At 41.5% G+C, this 23,816-nt stretch overlaps 1 protein-coding gene across 1 annotated transcript in view; it reads right to left on the bottom strand.

The window, feature by feature from the left end:
- Positions 1-6,817, bottom strand: part of DNAH8 (dynein axonemal heavy chain 8) — a 296,755-nt gene extending 289,938 nt beyond the window's left edge. The window contains 3 exon segments of the mRNA XM_069487596.1: positions 988-1,072; positions 6,154-6,288; positions 6,401-6,817. Of these exon segments, the coding sequence (XP_069343697.1) occupies positions 988-1,072; positions 6,154-6,288; positions 6,401-6,817 (637 nt within the window).
- Between the last annotated feature and the right edge of the window lie 16,999 nt (positions 6,818-23,816).

Genomic DNA, 23,816 nt, shown 5'->3' with positions numbered 1-23,816 from the left:
GTTGTTTTCAATCTGGAATACTGGCGGGGCACGGTGGCTCATGCCTGTAATCCTAGATCTCTGGGAGGCGAAGCGGGAGGATCGCTTGAGCTCAGGAGTTAGAGACCAGCCTGAGCAAGAGAGAGACCTCATCTCTACTTAAAATAGAAAAATTAGCCGGGCGTGGCAGCACACACCTGTAGTCCCAGCTACTCAGGAGGCTGAGGCAGGAGGATCGCTTGAGCCCAGGAGTTTGAGGTTCCTGTGAGCTAGGCTGATGCCACAGCACTCTACTCAGGGCTACAGAGTAAGACTGCCTTTTATGAACCAGGAAAGCTCTTGTCCATTGAGTCTCAAAAAAAAATAAAAAAATCTGGACTACTATGGGAGGCATGAGATATGGGCCTAGGTTAAAGCAACAGAGGAGGAAAGTGAGAAAGAACCAATAGGAGGGATGTACTGAAAGTAAAGCCACAGGACTTAGAAGATGAGTAGTCTAGAACCAAAAGGATGACACATGTACCCAGCTATTAGGACAAAGGTTTATCAAGCTGGTAACATGTCAATTATATTACGCATAATATGCACAGTAGGGAGAGCTAGAGATTCCAACTGACAGCTGCAGCGGGCACAATATGCTGGGCCGGGACCACAGGGGGCTCTGGATGCTGGGCTCTGGGGTGGCATCATGGCCATTTCTAGTCATCTGGATAAAATGGCTCCACCTATCTCAGCGAAAATGCAAGTAAATTCTAATGAAAATGTGTGTTCCCTAGAAGTCAATGATTTCTATAAGGATGTTTTCTCCTTGAATCATTACAGTAATGCCTGAAATATATATTTGGGCTGAAAATTTGCTCTTCTTAAGACACTATATTTTTTACACATAAGCTTCTGGTAAAATTTTCTTTATAAATAGAGAATTGTCTATGTATAAGAGAAAACATATACTTCATTTTAACATTCATTAACAACTACTAGCACACTGCCCTCATAAAACTTTCTTACCAAGACCAGGCGCATCTCCTTCCTGGTAGAAAAATTTCAATGTCTTACGTCCATCTTTAGCAAAAAAATTAGCAAATGGTTCCAGCTGTTAAATAAAAGGGACAATGATGATTAATAAAGTGACTAGGGAATAATCCTCTTTATTTTATAGATTTAAAAAATGAGGCTCAAAGAGTTTATTCAAGGTACACAGAGGCAAGTACATCAGAGGCAAGATTAGAGCCCATATTAATTTAACTCCATAATTACTGTGGAATATAGAGTGAATTCTATTTCTTAGCCTGCACTAATGATCTGCATATATAGTTTGGAACAGCCACTTACCTGACCCTGTCTCGCAGAACCTTACAGGGGTAGATCAGTAAGTCTAACTGGAGGTAAATATAAAAGAATTATTATTAAAAGAAACTATTCGTAAAAGCTGACTTGTGAAACAAAAAATTTATCTTATTGACTGTTTTGTTCGACCAATTATATAAGCAATTATGTTTTCAGCAATTGTAATTTGACCCATATTACAGCCAAACTACTATAAAAACAAATCATTTTAATGAGATTCTTCCACACTTATGAGCACAAAGTTTTTATTCAATTACTTAGGAGTCAGTGTAATATCTTAGTAAGTAGAATACTAAATGAGTTACATAAGCAAAAGCCATCACATGGGAAATACAAAGTCACTATACTCCCTTCACCCAGTCCTACTGATTCCATACACAAGTCTCCCTTTTGGGTAGCATTTCTCTCCACTTCCACTTAGGGGAAGGAAGTATCCATGTATAGCAAAGCCACTCCCCCAAGGACAACATGTCTCGAACCTTGATGTGCATCAGAGAATCACATAGAGGGCTTGTGAAAAACACAAAATGAATTTGCATTTCTAACAAGTTCCAGGTGATGCTGATGCTACTGTTCCTGCGACCACATTTAAGAACCACCACTCTAGGAGATGAAACAGAGCCACAGACATGTACATGACTCTAGTCCTTAGTTTCCTACTCTTCCATCTTCCACATAAACTCAACTCTCTCACAAAATTACAACCTAAAAGAGTCAAAAGCCGGCTAGGCGCGGTGGCTCACGCCTGTAATCCTAGCACTCTGGGAGGCCGAGGCGGGTGGATTGCTCGAGGTCAGGAGTTCAAGACCAGCCTGAGCAAGAGTGAGACCCTCGTCTCTACTAAAAATAGAAAGAAATGATCTGGCCAACTAAAAATATATATAGCAAAAATTAGCCAGGTATGGTGGCGCATGCCTGTAGTCCTAGCTACTCGGGAGGCTGAGGCAGGAGGATTGCTTGAGCCCAGGAGTTTGAGGTTCCCGTGAGCTAGGCTGATGCCACGGCCCTCTAGCCCAGGCAACAGAGTGAGACTCTGTCTCAAAAAAAAAAAAAAAAAAGAGAGACAAAAGCTGTCAGCACAGCTCTTCTTGTGCAGTTCTACCAATACTTTCTTGCTGACCCTTTAGCTTTGAAAGCATACAAATTCTCAAAAGTAGTGCACATGACTGTGATAAAAAAAAAAAAAGACATCAAAATATCAAATGCGGCCGGGCGCGGTGGCTCACGCCTGTAATCCTAGCACTCTGGGAGGCCGAGGCGGGTGGATCGCTCAAGGTCAGGAGTTCGAGACCAGCCTGAGCGAGACCCCGTCTCTACTAAAAAATAGAAAGACATTATATGGACAACTAAAAATCTATATAAAAAAATTAGCCGGGCATAGTGGCGCATGCCTGTAGTCCCAGCTACTTGGGAGGCTGAGGCAGTAGGATCGCTTAAGCCGAGGAGTCTGAGGTTGCTGTGAGCTAAGCTGACGCCACGGCACTCACTCTAGCCTGGGCAACAAAGTGAGACTCTGTCTCAACAACAAAAAAAAAAAAAAAAAAAAAAAAAAAAAAAATCAAATGCAACCAATCCTTGCTTTTTAGATACATTGTACTCCTGCAATGAGCAAAGTGAATGTTGCGGTGGGCCCAAATCATGACTATGAATTAAAAATTGACTTAAGCTACGTAACATTCTACCAACAGTTCATCTGAGCTTCACCCAGGCAAAGCAGCATTATCATATTCCTCTTGTGGAATGAAAACTAAAGCTAAAAAGAATTTAAGTGAAGGACCCAAAGACACACAACCACAGTACAGAGCCAGAGATTTCTTAGCCTTGGGTCTCCAGATCTGTGCTCATTCCACAGAACCATACCGCTGCTGCCTTGACTCTGGAAAACATTGCAAGTAAGTCAAGAAAGAGATTATCTTGAGCAGTGCTGAATGAAGGGGCAAAGCAAGAATACCAATGTCTGAGAAACTTCTGTATTGGTCAGGGTCCTAGCAAGCAAGGGAATCACACACAAAGGGATTTGCCAGAGCAGGGTTAAGGGAAGCTGTGGCACTAGCAGCAACAGGACCAGCAACCAAAGAAAACCATTATCACCCCAAGGCCTGAAAGGTGAAGGGTTGGGGGTGATGGTGCAACCAGAACCAGGTTGAGAACTGGAGATGTGAGGACCACTTGGGAGGAGCTGTAGTTATAAGAGGACAAAACCATGGCCAGAAACATGGCCAGGTGGGGAGCTTCTCTCCTCTGCCCTCCAGTTTCTTACTGGTGCCTCCCAGTGGCTGAATCAAGTGGAAGCCAAAGACCAAGGGAGCCCAGGTGATATACTTCATAGAACTCAACCTTCTAGGCCACAGAGCAGGGGAGAGAAAAGGGGAAAATGGATCTGGAGGCAAACAAAATAACCATCACACCCCCTGTTGTCCACTTTTTTGTGGTGCTTTTACTGAGCTACTGCTACCCTGGATTGCATGCCAGGCTTCACATTAAAAGAATATTTTTCCATACAGCCAATTTCCTAAACCACACCACACCAAACCATTCCACCCCTTGTTCCTTGTTCTATTTCTTACTCATCTGGCCCCCAACCTTGATGTCAATTTACCATATGTCCTTGCTTTTTTCCCTTCAACCAGATAAGCACTCTAAATCTGCCTCAGATTTTGACAATGGTTTCCCTCCTGGCTACACTATTTTCCCTCCACAATTGGCTTTGCACAATCACAAACAACTCGTAAACAAACACCTTTTCCAGATTAATTCTTCTCTTAACATGTATATTTCCCATTTCTTGCAGCCTAAGCAGTGTCTGGCCTTATCCATGATGGTTTTAAAGTGAGAACTTAACCCCACGGATCCAAAGTCTGAGACATACCTCAGGAATAGCAAATAGAAGGGTTTGTAGGCACATGGCACCACTTCTACTTCCTAACCGGCATGCTAGCCAGTAAGAAAGACTTCCTCCAAGCAGAGAATGCCAGCCCAGAATGCCAGATGGCAAACAGTTAAGGTGGGATTATCATCTCTGCAGGCATCTACCTCCCCCACCTAGTTCTAGCAGCTGTCCTCCCCTGAAGGCAATGGTCTGTGCCTACACCATTTGCAGAGCTGCTTGGATTCCAGTTGTGGTATTAGCCAAATTTGTGGGCTAACAATTTTCAGGTAAAACAAAGTTGAATACCTATCTGGTTTCCTCCCTAACCAAGTGCAAGAATGGTCCTCAGGATGGGCCTAAAGCCTGGGCCTACTGAGAAACACTTTTTTAGAAATTGGCCTCTCCTTCATCTCATTGTCATCATCCCAAGGATGTGTATAGGGTTGTTTTACACCAATTGCTTCTAGTGGGAGAGTAGGCAGACACGTAGCCAGAATTGCCATAGCAGCCAAAATAGTCATTAGGAAAGGGAGGCCATTAAAATAAACAAACGAACAAACACAACTTGAGAATGGCAAAGAAAATCCTCTTGCTTTATGGGTGTACCATCCAGTCAGGGCCAGCTGCAGAATCTGAGGGACCCAGTGCAAAATGAAAATGCAAGATCACCTGTTAAAAAATTATTAAGAATTTCAAGATGGCAACAAGAGATCATTAAACCAAACACAGGGCCATTCTAACCACAGGGACCTGTGTAACTACACAGCCCACATGTCCATGAAGCCAGCCTTGACCACGGCGGTACATTCCAGCAGAGAAACTTCAGTGACCTGGGAAACCTACTTCCAGTTGCTTGCTATGGCACATCTCCATGCATTCTCTATCCTGGTCATTAACATAGCTGAGATCCAGTGATATCTTTGCATCAATCACATCCCCATCTCACTGTTACAACTAACACTGGGAGCAGGAAAGTGAGCAATCCATTCACACTGTCAGCAGACTGCCAGGACCAAACTTGTATAAGGGTCCTGGAAGAAATGAAGGACAAGCAGCTTTGCAGAACTTGGCAATGCACTGCATCAAGCAAGGTAGACACTCTTTTAGGCACCATTCCACGGAACCCTGGCTCCTAGAACAAGCTAAAGAGTTCTGCCCAAGTTTGCTGGTGCCTGTCAAAGCAGGAGGTATGGCCCCAATGGTGACGACCTCACCACAATCCCACTCCACCCCAACTCTCTCACCAGCGAATTCAGTGGGACCATCAGCTCGTGAGCAGCCTGTACCTGCTCACTGCTCTTGCTGGGATTCCAGCACGGTCCACTCCTGGGGTTGAGAAAAAGCCCAAGCAGCTAATGGTAGTTTTATTGAAAATTAATTTATAACCTGAGCTATTAGGAGGGAAGCTGTTATATAACACAATTATATTACTATAATTAGGATAACTAATTATCATACAAAACTGGAACCCTGTTTATTACACCAGGAAAATAGGCATAATCTAGAACTCTCCCCGGCACCCTGAGATATATGGTAACCTGCCTTACAATCACCTCACTATTCTCTACTACTGTATATGCATACGATAGTCACTGTGCCCTGGCTCAGATTTATGCAGTTTGTTTTTATATACAAATGATTTGCATATGTAGTTCATACAACCTATACTTGTAAAATATTACTCTACCAGTGCTTGACTATCCCTCTAACTTTCGAAGTCATTTTGAGTTAGTTTAGCGGAATTCTAGTTGCTAACTCTTTTTCCTTCCTCTGCAATAGTAGGCCTTATTAGAAATAGGATCCAGTGGGCTATAATTATATAAAATGAAGCTTCTTCTCCAATCAGTAGAGTTCCAAGCTTCTCTTTCTAAATGTTTTGTTGTTCGTGCCGACGACTCCGGTTTCTTAAGTCAATTCTCGACGAGCAATTTAAAAATGATGATAAGACTTAAACTTACAGATGGGCAATCCAAAATTAAATCTTCCACAGTTACTATGTCCAGGCCAAGCTTTTCTGCTAGAATTTCAAATATGTATTTGTATGAAGGGTCAATTTTCATTTTCCGGTTTTCCCTTGCATCTCTAAATCTTGCCTAAAGAATGAAAACCACATGTAAAAATTGCAATTAGGAAGGGGGAAAAAAAAACAAAGTATTTCATTTAAAATAAAAGTGCTACACATGAAAACCCTTATTAGAAGCAAACCTGTCTCTCTTTCAGTGTTTCCTGTAGATTTGGAATACCACTCATACTTCGCCGGTATTTAGACGACCGACGGGAAGACCCCGAAGAAAGCACTTCGGAAAGCACCGATTGGACCTGTCGCGGTCCAAGCCGAGTTCGAACTCTGTTCGCGTCTGGCTGATCCTCGTCTGGAAGAACGACCCCTTCTTCCGAAGGAATGAGATTCCGATAATCACTCTCAGAAGGAACACTGCCTTCCGGGGAAAGAGGGAAAGCACCTTCCCCAAGCGCCTCCCCTTCTGGAGGGGGCGGAGCCTCCTCTCCCGGAGGGGGCGGGGCATCTTGTTCCGAACGGGGAGGGGCTGCCTCTTCCATAGAGGAAGGAGCCTCTTCTCCCCCCGGAGGAGGACCACCTTCTTCAGCGTCCGGGTTTTCCATCCTCTCCTCCTGCAGAATACCTTAAACATCAAAACCTAGAATTATAAAATGTTCTTTTTCAAAACTGTACAATAAATTCGGTGTTGCGTGTTTTTATCCCTCCCCTTGAAGCTAGACAAGGAGCAAAATCATCTATCTCTCCCTCGCCTCAGATAAGATGTCTGAGGAAGCTAAGTTTACAGGGCTAGAGAGGTGATTTTGTAAGGGGGACTGCACACACACACACACACACACACCCCTTTGTTTTTTTCCAACTATAAGTGCTGTTCCTGATTATGCTATGGCCCTAGGGGACTGTCACTCCCCACACATCCCAGCCCTGCCATAGTAATCACTGCAACGGATGGCAAGGCCCCTGTCAGGTGGCTTAGGGCTGAATAAAGGTTGACAGTCACTGCATTACAGGACTGAGCGGAGACTACTGCCAAGATACTGACCAAGCACAGAACTACACGGGCTTGAAATGTGCCTTGCTTCAAGGAATGCTGTGATATAATACAGTTCACCAATCAGACATCCAGCTGTCCAGCCATCTCCTCTACATGAGCATAACCAAAAACCCACAAAAGCATAAAACATCCCCTTAGCAGCCAAAATAGACACCCAAGTCCAAACACAAAGTTCATGCTGAAATGTAATTGTGACTATTGAAGCAATGGTATCACATAAATTATAAATCTAACCTACCTAATCAGAAAAGCTCTAATTTTAAAGGAGTATATAAGTCATCATGAGCACATAACCATGAAAGTTAGGATACATCGCTGAACAGGAGGAAATGTTAGTTGCAGATAAAAATCATATGTAGTACAGTAACAAAGCCTCCATCAAAATAAACAAGTTTTCAGGATATGGTTAAAATCCAGAAATCAGAATAATAGTAAATATTTGGAGACCAAAGGATACATTCCCAAGCAGATGGGAAGCCAGAGAAAGAGGCTTTCCAGTGGGAAAATCTGAGGAGGACACGAATGCAGACCTGTGCTCAGTAAGACGGAGCTTCATACGGCAGGACACCAGCAGTCATGACACAGAGACAGTCTAGCACCTATACCCACAACTGCCCTTTCCAAGTTTTCCAGAAAACTCATAAACAGCTGAAATTGTTTTCTTTGATACCCTTAGTTGGCCTACTCACAGATAGAAATACCCAAACTGATCTTTCAGCTGCCACTTTACCCACCTACCCACCCCTAAAATGTGTAAACATGAACCATTATTCCCAAACTGTCTGCAGTTTTTTTTTAATCTTACCTCTCTCCTTTCTCTTTCATAAATCCTAATTTTTGCCTTTGGTCCTTGACCCCAATCTAATGTCTATCTTCTTAGCACAAGAGTAAAATAACTAATTAAATGTGTCTGAGCTATTATTGGACACAAGGAAGATCTACAACACCAGCAGTTGTGTGTGCATTACATTTTTAACCCTTGGAATTGGCCTAGAGGAGTTGGTCATACACTATCTGTAATCCAAGAACAAGTATTATGACACATGTTAGTGAAGTCATACCAACTGCCTGTCACTCTCCTTCAATTTATGCTTTTGAATCCTGCAAAACAATTCACTTTAGTCAGTAAGAGAATCTTTGTACCTTTTGTCAAAGGATATTGATAGGCATGATGGTCTGGGTTTTGCAACCAAAGCAAAATTTAATTTAATGTCAGTACAGTGGTGAACGCATGTACTGATTGAGCTCAGTGGGACTGGGGAGCTTCCCTGCAGGCAATCAGTATGCCTCGTAGGGCCACACAACTATTTAAGCCACTATTATTTAAGCCATCAAGAAAAAGCTAAAATTGAATCATAATACTTTGTTTAAGAAATCAGGGAAGTATGCAATAAATCTTAATGAGTTTTCCATCAAAAAATGGCTACTATTTTTTTAAGTGGAGATACAGGGTAAATTTTCAGAGAATGTTATTATCCAATACAATTCATTCCCTGAGGATTCCACATAGTTGAGACTCATGGGAACACAATTTCAGAACTAGGAAAACAAAAGAACTTAGAAATCATCTAGTTCAACTCTCCAATTTTACTGATAATGAAGGTCCAGAGAAGTTGCAGGTCTTTCCCAAGTACATAGCCAGTAACAATTTTTCTAAACTTCAGACCAGATCATTTTGCTGCCCTCCTTAAACTCCTCCTCTGGACACCAAATGCAAACTCTTGTGTCTTCCAAGACCTTCCTAACTTGGTCCCAATCTCCCTCTTTCTTTCTGGATTTTTCCATTGCCTTTACACCTGGTGTTGCCTGCAGCCAGGTCAGCACTAGCAGTTCCTGAAGCAAGCACTGTTTTCTCACCTGTTGGCATTAGCAAGGAGCTTACAACCTAATGATGGAGGCAAACATACCAGCACATACTTACAGATTATTAGAACCAAAGTATGCACAAGAATAGTATCAGAGGAGAAAGTGTGTGAGAGAAATCACTAAGGAGAAGCTTTCATAGCTAAGTCTTGGCAGGATACATAAGAGTTCCCTGGAGAAGACCAGGTATATTATATTAACTGTCAACAATTAAAGGCCAGGTTCTGTGCTTGATGAGATATATAATCGTGCTGACGAATCAATATATATTCAATATATACTTATGTATATATACATATTCTTTAAAGATTAAAAACAATCAGAAAAGGGGACAAGGAAAACTGGAGGGAAGAGAAAGTGGGGAAGAAAAGAGGGAAAATATTATAAACAATCAGATTTATGTATAACTTCTTTACAAATAAAACCAATCAGGCACATAGCATTTAGAAAACAAAAGCAAAGAAATAGAGATTTCTGTGCCATTTTAGAAATGACAAGAATTTGAGTTTTTTTCTGTATAAACGAAAAAGAAGAGTGAGAAATGTTATAGACTAGTGTCATAGCATGGAAAATTCTAGAGTTTCATCTTTATTTCATAGGCAGTGGAGAATCCAGTGAAGGTTTTTATGCAACAGAGCACCAGAACTTACATCAAGAAGGTAAATTTGGCAGATCGGAGAGAAGAGACTGAAGGCAAGGAAACTATGAAAGAGGCTATTGATAAAATCTAAGCTAAAAGTAATGAGAGCCTGAACTAGGGTAGAGACAGTAGAAATAGGAATTGGGATAGAGTTGGGGAAGAGGAGAGGTATTGTGAAAATGGAATGGACAAGATCTGGCAGTTGACTTGATGCTGGGTGAGGGGGAGAATCAGGAAGATTAAAAACAAAAGGCTCAGGTTTTTAACCTGGATACAGCTGCATGGTGCCACTGGTATGAGAAACAGAGAGTGGAAGATTTCAGAAGGAATATGGTAAGTTCAGTTCAATTATTAACATACTGAGTTTGGGATGTTAACCAGACATCAAAGTGATACCATCCAGCAAGAAGCTGGCAACTGGATGTTAAGGACTGGACCTCAGGAAGCAGGTCAGCACTGGAAACAAATTTGAAATCTGGCCTAGATTTCAAAGTAGGGGTTGGCAAATTTTTCTGAAAAGGGCCAGATAGCAAACACTTTAGACTTTGCAAGCTTTGCAAGCCACATGGGTCTCTGTCACAACCACTCAGCTCTGCTGTTGTAACATGAAAGCAGCCATAAATACATAAATGAATGGGTGTGACTGTGTCCTAATAAAATTTTATTTATAAACACTGAAAGTTGAATGTCATGTAATTTAAACATATCATGAAATATTTTTCTTTCTTTTTTAAGAACAACCATCTAGGGCCGGGCACGGTGGCTCATGCCTGTAATCCTAGTACTCTGGGAGGCCGAGGCAGGCAGATTGTTTGAGTTCAGGAGTTCGAGACCAGCCTAAGCAAGAGTGAGACCCCGTCTCTACTAAAAATACAAAGAAATTATATGGACAGCTAAAAATATATAGAAAAAATTAGCCGGGCATGGTGGCGCATGCCTTGTAGTCTCAGCTACTTGGGAGGCTGAGGCAGAAGGATCGCTTGAGCCCAGGAGTTTGAGGTTGCTGTGAGCTTGACGCCACGGCACTCACTCTAGCCCTGGCAACAGAGTGAGACTCTGTCCCAAAAAAAAAAAAAAAAAAAAAAACCCAACCATCTAAAACTGAAAAAAAAAAACCCACATTATTAGCTCAGGGCTGTACAATAGCTGGCAGTGGAATGGATTTGGTCTAATAGCCATAGTTTGCTGACCCCTGACCCCTGATCTAGAGATGAATCATGGGAGTAGAAAAGATTGTCCATAAGAGAGTGTAAAGAAAGAAAAGGCACAAAGTCAAATCCTTGGAATGCATGTACGTTTAAGGGGTCATTTGAAAAAAGAGAAGGAAAGCTAGATCAGTCAGAGGTTTAACAAGAAAAGAGGAAGAGAAATGGTGCTCTAGAAGGTAGAAGAGTTGTAAGAAGGAGGGAATGGTCAACAGTGTTATATGCCACAAAGAGCATGAGGAGGAAGATTCAATGAATCAAGGGACCAGAGAGTTGCACAAGACTTTCAAGAGAGCAATTCAGGAGAATGGTGAAGATACCATCCCAGTCAAAAGGGAGTAGCAGGTAATTAAGTGCTGCATTAATAGAGGCAGAGAGAGTGAAGACTATTCCTCCAGAAAGTTCAGCAAAGAAGGAGAAGCAGGAAATACACTGGGAATTTGAGGGGGATGAAGAGTTGAGAGAGGTTTTTGTTTGAAATTTGTTTGTTTCTTTTGAGGAGAATTAAACACTAAATGAAAGACTCTAGCAAAGTAGTGAATAAAATTCATCCCTCTGCCACCTTCTCCAAACTTTTGCTCAATGTATGGAAAATTCTGGAAAAACTGGAACTCTGGAAAATGCCTGAAAAGACATTTAGTTATATAATCATTATATTCACCATCAGTTGCAAGCCTCTCTCAACATTGCACCTTACCCAAAACTTTCTCATTTTGTGCAATGAAATAAATATGAAAAAAATATTCATCTACGTACATTTATAAGCTGACTAATCTCTTGAGCATTTTTTTCTAACACAAATAAACCTAATTTATTTCAGCTTTTCAATAATTATGTTTTGCCAGGATGATGGGGTTTCAATTCTTTTAAAAATAAATGACCATTTGGAGGACTCACACTCACCAATTTCAAAAGCTACTACAGCCTACAGTAATCAGGACTGTGGTCCTGGCATAAGGATAAATATATAGACCAATGGAATAGATTTGACAGACCATAAATAAACTCATACATTGATAGTCAATTGATTTTTGACAAGAGTGCCAAGACAATTCAATTAGAAAAGAATAATTTTTTCAATGATAAGTGCTGGAACTACTGGATATTCCCATGTAAAAGAATGAATTTGGATCTCTATCTCACACCATACACAAAACAACTCAAAATGAATCAAAGACCTAAATGTAAGAGCTAAAACTATAAAAATTTTAGAAGGAAACATAGGTGAAAATCTGCATGATTTCAAATTAGGCAGAGTTGCCCAAACTTTGAATTATGCAATGATTTTTTATCACAAGCAATCAAAGAAAAAATAGATAAATTAAACTTTATGAAAGTTAGAAACTTTAGTGCATCCAGGGATACTATTAAGAAAGTGAAAAAAAAAAACCCACAGAGTGAGAAAAATATTTGCAAAGCATATATCTGGTAAGGTTCCAGTATCCAGAATATATTTTAAAAACCTTGCAACTCAGCAATAAAAGGAAACCCCAATTAAAATGGGCAATTTAAAAATGGGCACATGGCCCGGCGCAGTGGCTCACGCCTGTAATCCTAGCACTTGGGAGGCCAAGGCAGGCGGATCGTTTGAGCTCAGGAGTTCGAGACCAGCCTGAGCAAGAGCGAGACCCCGTCTCTACTAAAAAACAGAAAGAAATTAGCTGGACAACTAAAAATATAGAAAAAATTAGCCGGGCATGGTGGCACATGCCTGTAGTCCCAGCTACTCAGGAGGCTGAGGCAGGAGGATTGCTTGAGCCTAGGAGTTTGAGGTTGCTGTGAGCTAGGCTGACGCCATGGCATTCTAGCCCAGGCAACAGAGTGAGACTGTCTCAATAAAATAAAATAAAATAAAAATGGGCACAGAATCTGAACAGACACTTCTTTTTTTTTTTTTTGTGCTTTCTAAAATTTTTTATTTTTAATTATTGTTTGTGTATCTTTATAGAGGGGGTACATGTGATATTTTGATACAGGAATACAGTGTGAATTAATCAAATCAGGGTAACAGGCTATCCATCACCTCGGGTATTTATCATTTCTTTGTGTTAAGAACATTCCAACTCCACCCTTTTAGTTATTTTAAAGTATACCCTAACTTATTTTTGCTTAAAATCACTTTGTTGTGCTATCAAATATTGTTCATTCTATCTAACCATCTAACCATTTAATATATAAGGGCTGCCTAGAAAGTATCCAGCCATGTAATATGAAAATTACATATTAACAATGGCTGGATACTTTCCAGACAGCCTTCTATTTTTACACTCATTAACCATCCCCACTTTACCTTCCCATCTCCCCACTACCCTTCCCAGCTTCTGGTAACAATCATTCTACTCTGTATCTCCAGGAGATCAGTTGTTTTTAATATTAAGCTCCCACATATGAATGAGAACATGTGAGATTTGTCTTTCTGTGCCTGGCTTATTTCACTTAACATAGTGTTCTCCAGTTCCATCGATGTTGTTATAGATGGCAGGATTTCATTCTTTTGTGGCTACATAATGGTCCATTATGTATATGTACCACAATTTCTTTATATATTCATCCACTGATGGACACTTAGGTTGATTCCAAATCTTGGCTATTGTGAATAGTGCTGCAATAAACATGGGAGTGCAGATATCTTTTTTATATACTGATTTCCCCTCCTTTGGATATATACCCAGCAGTGGGATTGCTGGATCATATAGTAGTTCTATTTTCAGTTTTTTGAAGAATGAATAGACATTTCTGAAAGAAGATACACAAATGACCAATAAGCACATGAAAAGATAAGATGTTCAATATTATTAGTCATCAGAAAAATGCAAATCAAAATCACAATGATATACCATTTTACACCCACTAAGATAGCTATAATTAAATGAATAAATAAATAAATAATGTTGGCAAGAATGTGACAAACTGAAACCTTCATCTATTGTTGGTGAGAATGTAAAATTGTACAGCCTCTGTGCAAAACAGTTTGGCAATTCCTGGTAAAGCTAAACATAGAATTACCATATGACCCAGCAACTCCGCTCCTAGATGGAATTCCAATAGTGATTCCACCTAAGAGACTGGAAAACATATGTCCACACAAAAACGTGTACACATATGTTCATAGCAGCATTAGTCATAATAGCCAAAAAGTGGAAACAACCCAAATATCAACCAGCTGATGAATGAATAACCCAAACATGGCACGTCCATTTAATGGAATATTGTTCAGTCAAAGAAAGGACTGTTAAATGCTACAGCATGGATGAACCTTGGAAACATCACACTAAGTGAAAGAAGCCAGATACAAAAGACTAGATAGTGTATGATTCCACTTAAATGAAATGTTCGGAAAAGACAAATGCACAGAGACAGAAAGTAGATTAGTGGTTGCCAGGGGATGAGGGTAGGGAAGAATGGGACTACCTGTTAATAGGCATGAGTTTCTTTTTCAGGTGATAGAAATGTCCTGGTCTTAGTAGCTGTGGTTGAATAACATAGTGAATATAATAAAAACTACTGAACTATATACTTTAACATGGTGAACTTTATGTTAATTATCTTTCAATTTCAAAAATGCTATTAAAAAACAAAAGCATAATAAGCACAGCACTAAGGAAATTGACAGTTTATCAGGGGGTTTTAATTTAGAAAATTTTCCCTCTAACATACAGAAAAAAAAAAGCACTTTGAAACTAAACAAGAGACAAAGCTAAAAAGAGGCAGAACCATTTTAGGCAATGAGGAACTGTTACCCACCTGTCTGCACCAGTTTCCCACCCCCCCCCCCTTGCTTAGCAGTTGTTTGTAATCTTGCAAAGAAAGGATATGAAAGGCTAAAAATATTTAATTTAGTTTTGATATCACCAGTTAGGTTAAGCACTATCTATGGTTACTAAAGCCAGGCTGAATCCATAAACTTGGAAAAGGAAATTTGAAAGCAAGTAAGAAGGAAAGGTAAAAAGAAAATGAGGGGGGGAAAGCTAAGAGGACGACAGGGAGTAGAATGACAAGAATGAATGGAGGGCTCCTCCCTTCATTTCTGTGCCATGGGCTCAAAGTGATCAGAGTCACTATTACATGCCCAGAGCTATGATATTTACTCTGGGAGATAGAAAACAAGACAAGGCTGGGCACAGAGGTTCACTCTATAATCCCAGCACTTTGGGAGGCCAAGGTGGGAGGACTGATTGAGGCCAGGAGTTTGAGAACCAGCCTGGGTAACATAGGAAGATCCCACCTCTACAAAAAATTTAAAAATTAGCTGGGCATAGTGACTTGTGCCTCAAGATTCTTGTCCTGATGAATTCAGTCTTATTTGGGAGATAAAGTAATCTACATGAATCAATCAGAGTGTTAAACTGTAAGTTTCTACTAGAAAAGGAATTTAGAGAAGGAAGGAATTAGTATAGACAAACTAGACAAAGAGGATTTCATGGAAGATTTGGATATTGGTTGGCCTTGAAGGATCAGTAGGCTTCAATAATAAGAAGAAGGAAGAAATCTAAAGAGAGAAGTTAGAGGTAAAGCTACGAACAGTGATGAATAGGTCAAAACAGAGTTTAATTGGAAAAAAGTTTAGAATTATGCCATATTGCATTATTCTTCCAAAAGAATGAACAAGAAACAAGTTTCCAGAATCAATTAAAATAAATAAATAATAAGTGTGGTTTTTATACAAGCAGAGAATGTTCACATGTTAGGGCACAGGCTCAATTCTAGTCAGTGCCTTTTCCCCCAGCACTCCTAGGTAGTTTTTTTTTAAATCTCCTAATTAAGAATTGGTCAAGTGTATAATAAAGTACACTGAAAGAACTCATGAGTTACTTTGCTCATATGGTAGTCTATTAATCTGTAGCCTCAGTGCAGGTAAATATAATAAACATACACTTTCTACCTCTGTATGTGTCAACTTACCTCAGGTTCCTTGAGATTTGTGCAAAGCTGTTTAAGGAAAGAAAAAAATACAGCATTTAATTTCTGAAACTTAACTAAATTTCTGCTCACAGAATACATGTTCTATGGAAAGAATTCACTTTGTGCTCTATTAATTGACAACTGAATCATATAGTATTTTTCAAGCTAGGGATAAGATAAGCTCTTATTTTATGAACATAAACAGTCTCTATAGTTAATACTCTGAACAATGGAAATTGATAACCAGGTAGTAATCTCTATTTTGACTGAGAAAATAATTGAAATGAAAAAATCTTAGCAAATATAAATTAACTTACTGTACATACATATTATATATGTATGAATATGTTTGGATACACACACACAAGGTTGTTGCTTCATTGAAACATGTTTGCAATAGTAAAAACAAGCAAAAAAAAAGCACCTTGCAAACAACCAAGATGTTCCTTGATAAAGTACCCATTAATTGTACTGTGCTACCATTGTTCAATAACATTTTAATGCAGACCTTGGCAATAAGAAGAATGAGGTAGGGCTATATATGTAGATATGGAAAGCTCGCTAAGACATATTGCCACATTTAAAAAAAACAAGGTACAGTACAGTGTGTAATGATATCACATGTATAAATTTTGTAAAGTGTATATGTGCATATACATTGTATTTCATCAATTCTAAGATGCACACTTTAAGGTTTATTTGGCAGCATTTTTTTCTTTCTTAGCATTTTTGTCTTTATGCAATATCTAAAGACATAAAATATCTAACTTGTATTTATATAACTGCATAAAATTGTAATCAGTAATAGTTTAGATTTGATAAAGTACATTATAAGCTTTCCAGGGGGAATACTCAATAAATTATTAACAATGATCATTTTGAGTGGAAGAGGCTGGAGAAGGGAAGTAGAGAAAGAATTTTACTTTTCAATTTTCTAACTCTCTGTATGGTACTTTAAAAAAAAAATCACGTACATTTATGTATTTTTGTCATACACTGTAACATAAATATATGGGGATTTTTTTTCATATATATCTTAAAAGTTAAAATTTAAGACCTAAAATTCCCTATGAATTTACCCAAGCGTTCACACTCTGGAGGCCCAAAGAACACAGAATGAACGCCGGATCAACACTTGTTCACCTTCTCCCAGCCCTCTCCTCCATAGACACTTGCTGCCACATGCAATCATTTTCAATCCCCACCACCCCTGTTCCTTAAATTCAATTCTGGAGGTCCAGTGAACTTCCACAAAGTCATCCCTACTCATTTTTAGGAGCAATAGGATATTGGACTCCTCCACACCTAGAAATACTGCAGTCAGCTAGCAAGTTGCATACCTGTGTGCCCAGTGTAGAGACAATTCAACCACGCCCTTTTTCTCGTACCCATTTCTGTAACCCTAACCCTGAATGCACTAGTTCATTCACTGTTAATGAAGGTTTTCTGCGTGCTTAGCCCCCGTGGCTACATTTAAGACTAACAAGCCCCTCCAAAGCGAAACGCACAAATTGGAGTGACGGACTGTTAAATACACACGGGGTGGTCCATGTCCATAAAAGGTGAGTTAACAAAGGGCTGAGAGAGCCTGACAGGGAGAGAAATTTCTGGAAAAAACAAAAACTTGACACAGGTGACCTATAAATCAGATCTGAAGAGCTGTCAGGAGAGGATGGTAGAGGGGAGCATTCTAGGCAGAAGGTGGGGGTGGCGGGTGCACAGGAGGCAAGCAGGAAAAGGCACAGCTAGCTTGGGAAAAGTTAGGGATTCAGTGATGAGACTTTAGGCCTCTACAAGTCTGGTGAGAAGGGTAGAGGAGCAGAAAATAAGCCTGGAAGGACAGGTATTTTGCCTGTTTGACGTTTGAATTCATGAAAGGGGAAAAGAAAAGGGGTGTCAAAGTCAGACGACCAGTGACGAAGGGCAGTGACTCCGCAGAGGTTTTGAGGCAGAATGTTCGCTATGGGTTTCCACTCGTGGAGGTGAGGCACTGAATTTTAGCGTGGACTGCGGTCCCCGCAAAGGGAATCCTCCAGGCTGCTGGAGGCGGCCTGGGGGCAGGAGGCCGGCGCGCCCCCCAGCGCTCACTCACCCGCGGCCACAGGTCCCGCTGCCGGCCTCGGCGGCCACCGAGCCAGGCTCGGCCGTTGGGAGTCCGCGACGGGTTCGCTGCAGGGCGCCCCGCGCGGCTCCCCAGGGCGCTGCCCCCGCGGGTGCTGGGCTGCGGGCGCGGCGGGAGCGGCTCGGGCACCCCCTCCCCGCGTCCCCCAACGAAGAACTCCGCCGCCGCGCCTGGGGGACCCGGCACTGAAGGGCGGCCTTCCAGAGATGGGAATGGGGGCGGGGCGGCGGGCAGCGCCAGGGACGTGGAGGATTGCAGCCTCTGCTTTGAGGAGATTGGCATGGAGATAGGTAAATGTATAAAATAATGTTTTCTATGACCTTCAGTTTCTGAAGTTACTTAGTGTTTCCCTTGAGAACATAAAATGTCTACCGGTGAATCGGTTTGCCCAGAAACCTGTGGCCGGTGATGCGGCCTAGAGAACAGAAAGACGCTGAGGAAATCTCTCTTCTCCCCAAGTCTACCCCCGCTCCTTTCCAGGACAGTTCTGCTTTTCCTCCCTGACGTGATGTGGCCGTCCGGCTTAGTTAGGTGTGTCCACTAAAAGAAAAAAATCAGGCTTTTAAAGAAGTAAAGTTAGTTTTATTCAGAAGTCGTCCTGAGGGCCGCGACCGGGTAGTCTGTCGGAGTTTGTGTGAGCCTGCTCCAAAGCGGTGCTTGGGCCCCGCTCTATGCGCAGCCGTGGCGGGGCCCTGCGCGGGCTCAGAAGTCACGTCAGAGCAACGCCTCTGCGAGGTTTGGGTGCGAGGGTCCATCTGGCTGTAGATTACAGAGGCGCAAGCGTTAATCCTGTCAGACATTATCTTGTATGTACGGGAAGAAGGAAGGGCTGGGGTCATCGAACTTATCTTTTCTAAAATTGCAGGGATTGAGGCAAGAGAGTGGGAGCCGGTGCTGTGTCCTGCCTATTGTCTTCAGGGCATTCTTCCAGAGGGCTGGGCTCAGGCACCGAGGCAGGGGCTGTGTGAAATTCTCCTGGCAGGTAGAATGGGCAAACAGCTTCTTAGGTTGGCTACTTTGTCTCACAGGTGTTAAAGTCACTCTAAATGTAGAGCAGATCAATGTAGAATGAGGACTGGAAGGTCTGTCAACTGGGAGAAAAAAAACCAACAATGAATATAAAAATCACAAGTAAAGTTAAATAAGCCGTGGTCCATCCACATTAAGAGACAGTACGCAGTGATTATATAGTATGATTATGAGGGGAGGCAGTTCCTGCACATCCTTGCTGAGTACGCCAAACTGCAAAACCTAACATCCCTCTGACCTGAGCAACTTCCTTAGCTAATGTGTAGGTAAGTGGGTAGGTCACAGTGACTACTCCATGAAAAGGCAGCACAATTGCTCACTTCTGGGGAAGACGAACTAGCGTGTTCACTGCTTGCTACAAAAGATGCTGAGCCCTCAGCCCTAGGTTCCTTAGCTGCCTCACGATCCACTGCCTGAATCTGGGCCCATGGTATTGCCCAGTGGGACTTGGGGGTGGGGTAACTGGCCTTCTGCATGATACACCTACCATTTGCTGGGCTCTGAGTAGTAAACACTCTCGCTCTTGTCCATTGAGTCTCATTGTCTACTTTGGACACTTAGGAAGCTGTGAAAGGTTTTACACTTGCCATCTTTCCCTGTCAGAGGTACATCTATATGTTCTGATACAGTAAGAAACAAATTACAGAATGTCATATTCCTTAAAAGGGCCTTAAATATATTCATTCATATGCCTTAACCTACAAATTCCTCTTGTGAAAATATATTATAAAGAAATAATACTAAATATAGACAGAGATTTTATTCCAAAGATACCGTAAGGGAAAATGCATTTGTATAGGCAACAGGTTTCTTAGGCCAAACTAAGATGACTGCCACAGTGTTTTTTCCAGCCCAGGCCCGCCCCCACCAGCTAGCTGGCCTTCTGGGGAGCCATGCGTCAGCATACTCATGTAACCAAGGTGTTGTCTCCTATGTGAACCCATGTGATCATGCTTTCCCATGGCATGTTGCCACTATTGTTCAGAGCCATTTATAAGTGCTCGCCATGTTCTCAGCCATGCTTTTCTCCACTGCTGTATCGCCCTGACAATAAAGACCGTGTCTCCCCTGCCTGCTGCCACTCGCCTCTTCTTCCAATTTCCAAAGCCTGTGCTGGAGCACGCAGTAGCCACAGAGGATCCTCCTCACAGATATGTGTTGCTGTACTAGGTTTGTAGCACCGTGATCCATGTGATAGTTTCATTAACTCTGGCAGAAAACTAGGTTCATGGAATACTGCCAAATGTTAGCACTCCTGAGAATGGGGATACATGAAAAATATATCTTCCACAGAGTTCTCTTGAGGCTTAATAGAAAGTAAACACCAAGCAGCACATATATAAGACATTCAGTGCCCAAGACTCTGAAAATTAAATGTCCCTGAAAATACAATGAAGGAATATATATCAAAAGCATTTAGCACATTGGTGCATGGTAATGGCTTAATCAATGTCAGCTGTTAATAGCAGTAGTTTAGTATCAGTATAGTGAAGAAAAATACTGAACTGGTAATCAGGGGACTTGAATTAGTCCTAGGACTGTGCTACCCAACAAATAACTAATTAGTTGAATAACCCTCAGATTATGAAACTACTTTGTTCCTGGGTGTCCTCATTTGTAAAAAAGAAATGGAGGAGTTCAGATAATCTCTAAATTACCTTCCAGTTCCAAAAATCTATAACTCCATGATGAGTTTGGTTTCAAGCCTCATCAACTGAAAGAATGATGATCCTATTGACAGAAATAAAAATATCAAAACAACCAACTGGAAATGTCTAGATGTTGTGTGGAATCTGCAATTAAAGTGCACAGATTCTCAATGTTTGTTAGGTTGTAATTTTCCTAATACACCACATGATTATCAAATAACAACTTAAGTAGCCAGCCAATCAAGTAAAATATATATAAATATTGAATAACTATCCACAGCTCATTTCCTCAAGCTTTTCTTCCAGGATATGGATGTGTGGCTGTAACAGCACATTTATACCTTGTTTAGTTGTCAATTCTATTTGGAAAAAACAAAAAACAAACAAAAACGCTGTCAATGCAGAACCAAGGACCTAAGCAACTAATAAAATGATGTTCATTAAGGAAAATAAATGTAATCGTAAAAGTATCTTAAATATATTCTCAGTAGATATCCTAATCTTATTACTAAAAAAAGGAAAACCATGTTTATGCCCTTTCTAATGGGTTATAGTGTGTCCCCCCTCCAAAATATGTCCAAGTTTTAACTCCCAGTACCTGTGAATGCGACCTAATTTGGAAAAAGGGTCTTTTCAGATATAATTAAATCAAGGATCTCAAGGCGAGATCATCCTGGCCTAGGGTGGACCCTAAACCTATGACTGGCGTCCATATAAGAAAAAGGGGAGGAGATTACAGATGCCGAGATGGGGAGGAAGGTCATGTGAAGACAGAGGCAGAGATTGGAATTATGCTGCCGCAAACCAAGGAACTCCGAGAGCCACCAAAAGCTGGAAGAGGTAAGGCAGGATTTTCCCCTAGAGCCTTTGAAGGGAGCATGGCTCAGCTAACACCTTGATTTCACACTTCTTGCCTCCAGAATTGTGAGACAATAAATTTTAGTTGTTTTAAGTCACCAAATTTGTAGTAATTTTTTATGTCAGCCCTAGGAAAATGAATATGCCCTTCTACCCCAAAAGGAAACTGTAAAATTTGTCAGAATCAATATGGAGTCACTAGTGTTAAAACAAACGCATAAAAACAAAAACAGAACAAAGCAAAAAACCCTGAGAAATAGAGCCAGGTAACACCATGAAGAGAAGGTTGTCATGTTTGAATGCCTGATAAGAAAACTATCACAAAAGACTCTGCAAGAACCACAACTTTGTACAAAGCCATCACAACTTTACACACACACACACACAAAATACTTTTGCAAGAACATGTGCCCAGCAACTGCCTGTCCAACCTTAGACTGGCAGTTGTTATTGATCTTTGTAGCCAATGTAGGAGGAGATGATCTCGGCCTAATCTTTTCTGCCAAAGGAATATTCTGTCTGATATCGTTTTATGTCATTATTAGCACACAGCACCAACTGTACAATAACAATAACCTTGGTTTAATCTCCTTTATTGGAATACCAAAAAAAACAAAAACAAAAAAAACACATTTACTAACTTTGACTTCCTTATTCTCCCTTTTACCCCCAGCAACATGCCTTAGCCAATCTGGTAAGGGCAAGATTGTAAGGTCAAAGTCCCTACCAATGGGATGAGACACAGCCCTAGGTCCTAGGGATAAAAAGATGAAGAACTTCCCTGTAACACGCTGCTGGCTGGCCGCTTTTGCTCCCACTACATGTTCTTCTGATCAGAAGTAAAGATTTTGCCTTGCTGAGACAATTTGCAGTGTCTGACTGTTTTCTTAACGACACCACAGGCTACTTCCAACAAGTTGGGGGCTCGTTGGGGGCCCATTCCCTTTGGAAGGAGGACTGGATCCCTGCTCCTGGGGGAAGCACGTCGGGCTACCTCACTGTGGCAGCCCTTGGGATCTAGGTGATCAAGACTCCCCAAAGCAGTGAATGAACCCGTGAATGAACCAGTGAATTGCCCCTCTTGGCAATGCAGGGAAAAGGGCCTGAGCAGGAACCGCACCAAACAGGTAACTCTGTGCACAGACCAAGGTAAGAAACGTCAGCAGGGCAAGGAAGTATTTCCTTGGTGGTTGGGACATTCCGGAGGGTATGTGTGTGTGTGACCGGGACATGCCTTGGACATCAAGCGATTGTGGAGTCCTAATCCACGGTTCCGTGGCTGCCTCATACGACTGAAGGCGGTATCTAGTCTTGAACTGGATCCTAGTCAGGGGGGTTATACTGACAGGCCAATGTTAAGAGGAGCCTAAATTCCCGACAGGGAAGTGGCCGGAGATGGATGAAGTGGAAGTTGAGAGTGTAAGAAACCTCCAGGAGGGGTGTGGGGTTGAACCTCTAGACTAGGACACACACATACAGCCAGGAAGCCAGGATGGGAAATAACACAAATAAGAAAATCTCTAGAGAAAATAATAGCAAAGATAAAATTCCCCCTGATAGCCACTAGGACTAATAAATGGTAAAATCCTGTTGTTTCATTCTGACGCAGAAACCCATTCTTAAACCCCCTTTCTCTGGGACTGAGTCAGAACTTGGGGATGCCCGTTTTCTGGCCAGATCTCTAGGTCTTGACTTGACTCACATTTCAAGGATGCCTAATATCTGATCAGTACCTCAGGTTGTCTAGTGGGGGACGCCCCGCTCAGACTCTCAGAGTCTCAATGTATGGCCATTCCTAAAGTCCTCCTCCTTTTCTTTCTCCCAGTTGCCATTAGGGGCATGGCAATGCAATTTGGCCCGAGAATGGAACTCTTAATCATAACGCTGTTCTGCCACTCAACCTTCTTGTTGCTGCTGGCACAGCAAGGGGGTGTAAAGTTCTCTATGTTCAGCCTTTCTTTAAACTTGCTAGAAATCTTCATTCTGCTTGCCACATGTTACTTCTTACTCCTGAATCTCTCTCACTGTCTTCACTTTCCAGATAAGGTTTCTCTTTCTGCTTCCCCCTGTTCCTCCTCCTCCTTCTTCTCCATCTCCACCGCTCTTGTCTGGCCACACTTGCCAAGGCCAGCCAGGCTCCCTCCCTGCCTGTACACTGACTCCCTCTTTGGGAGGCTGCAGGGTCAGAAGACATTGTAAATTACTCAAAACCAGGATAAAAGTCCAGTTTTTTTCCTTTCATGACTGTCCTCTTTACTACTTAAATCCCGACACCTGGGAGG

This window comes from Eulemur rufifrons, chromosome 15 (genome assembly GCF_041146395.1).
Source record: "Eulemur rufifrons isolate Redbay chromosome 15, OSU_ERuf_1, whole genome shotgun sequence".
NCBI classification, from domain to species: Eukaryota; Metazoa; Chordata; class Mammalia; order Primates; family Lemuridae; genus Eulemur; species Eulemur rufifrons.
This window is presented reverse-complemented; position numbering and strand designations above follow the sequence as displayed.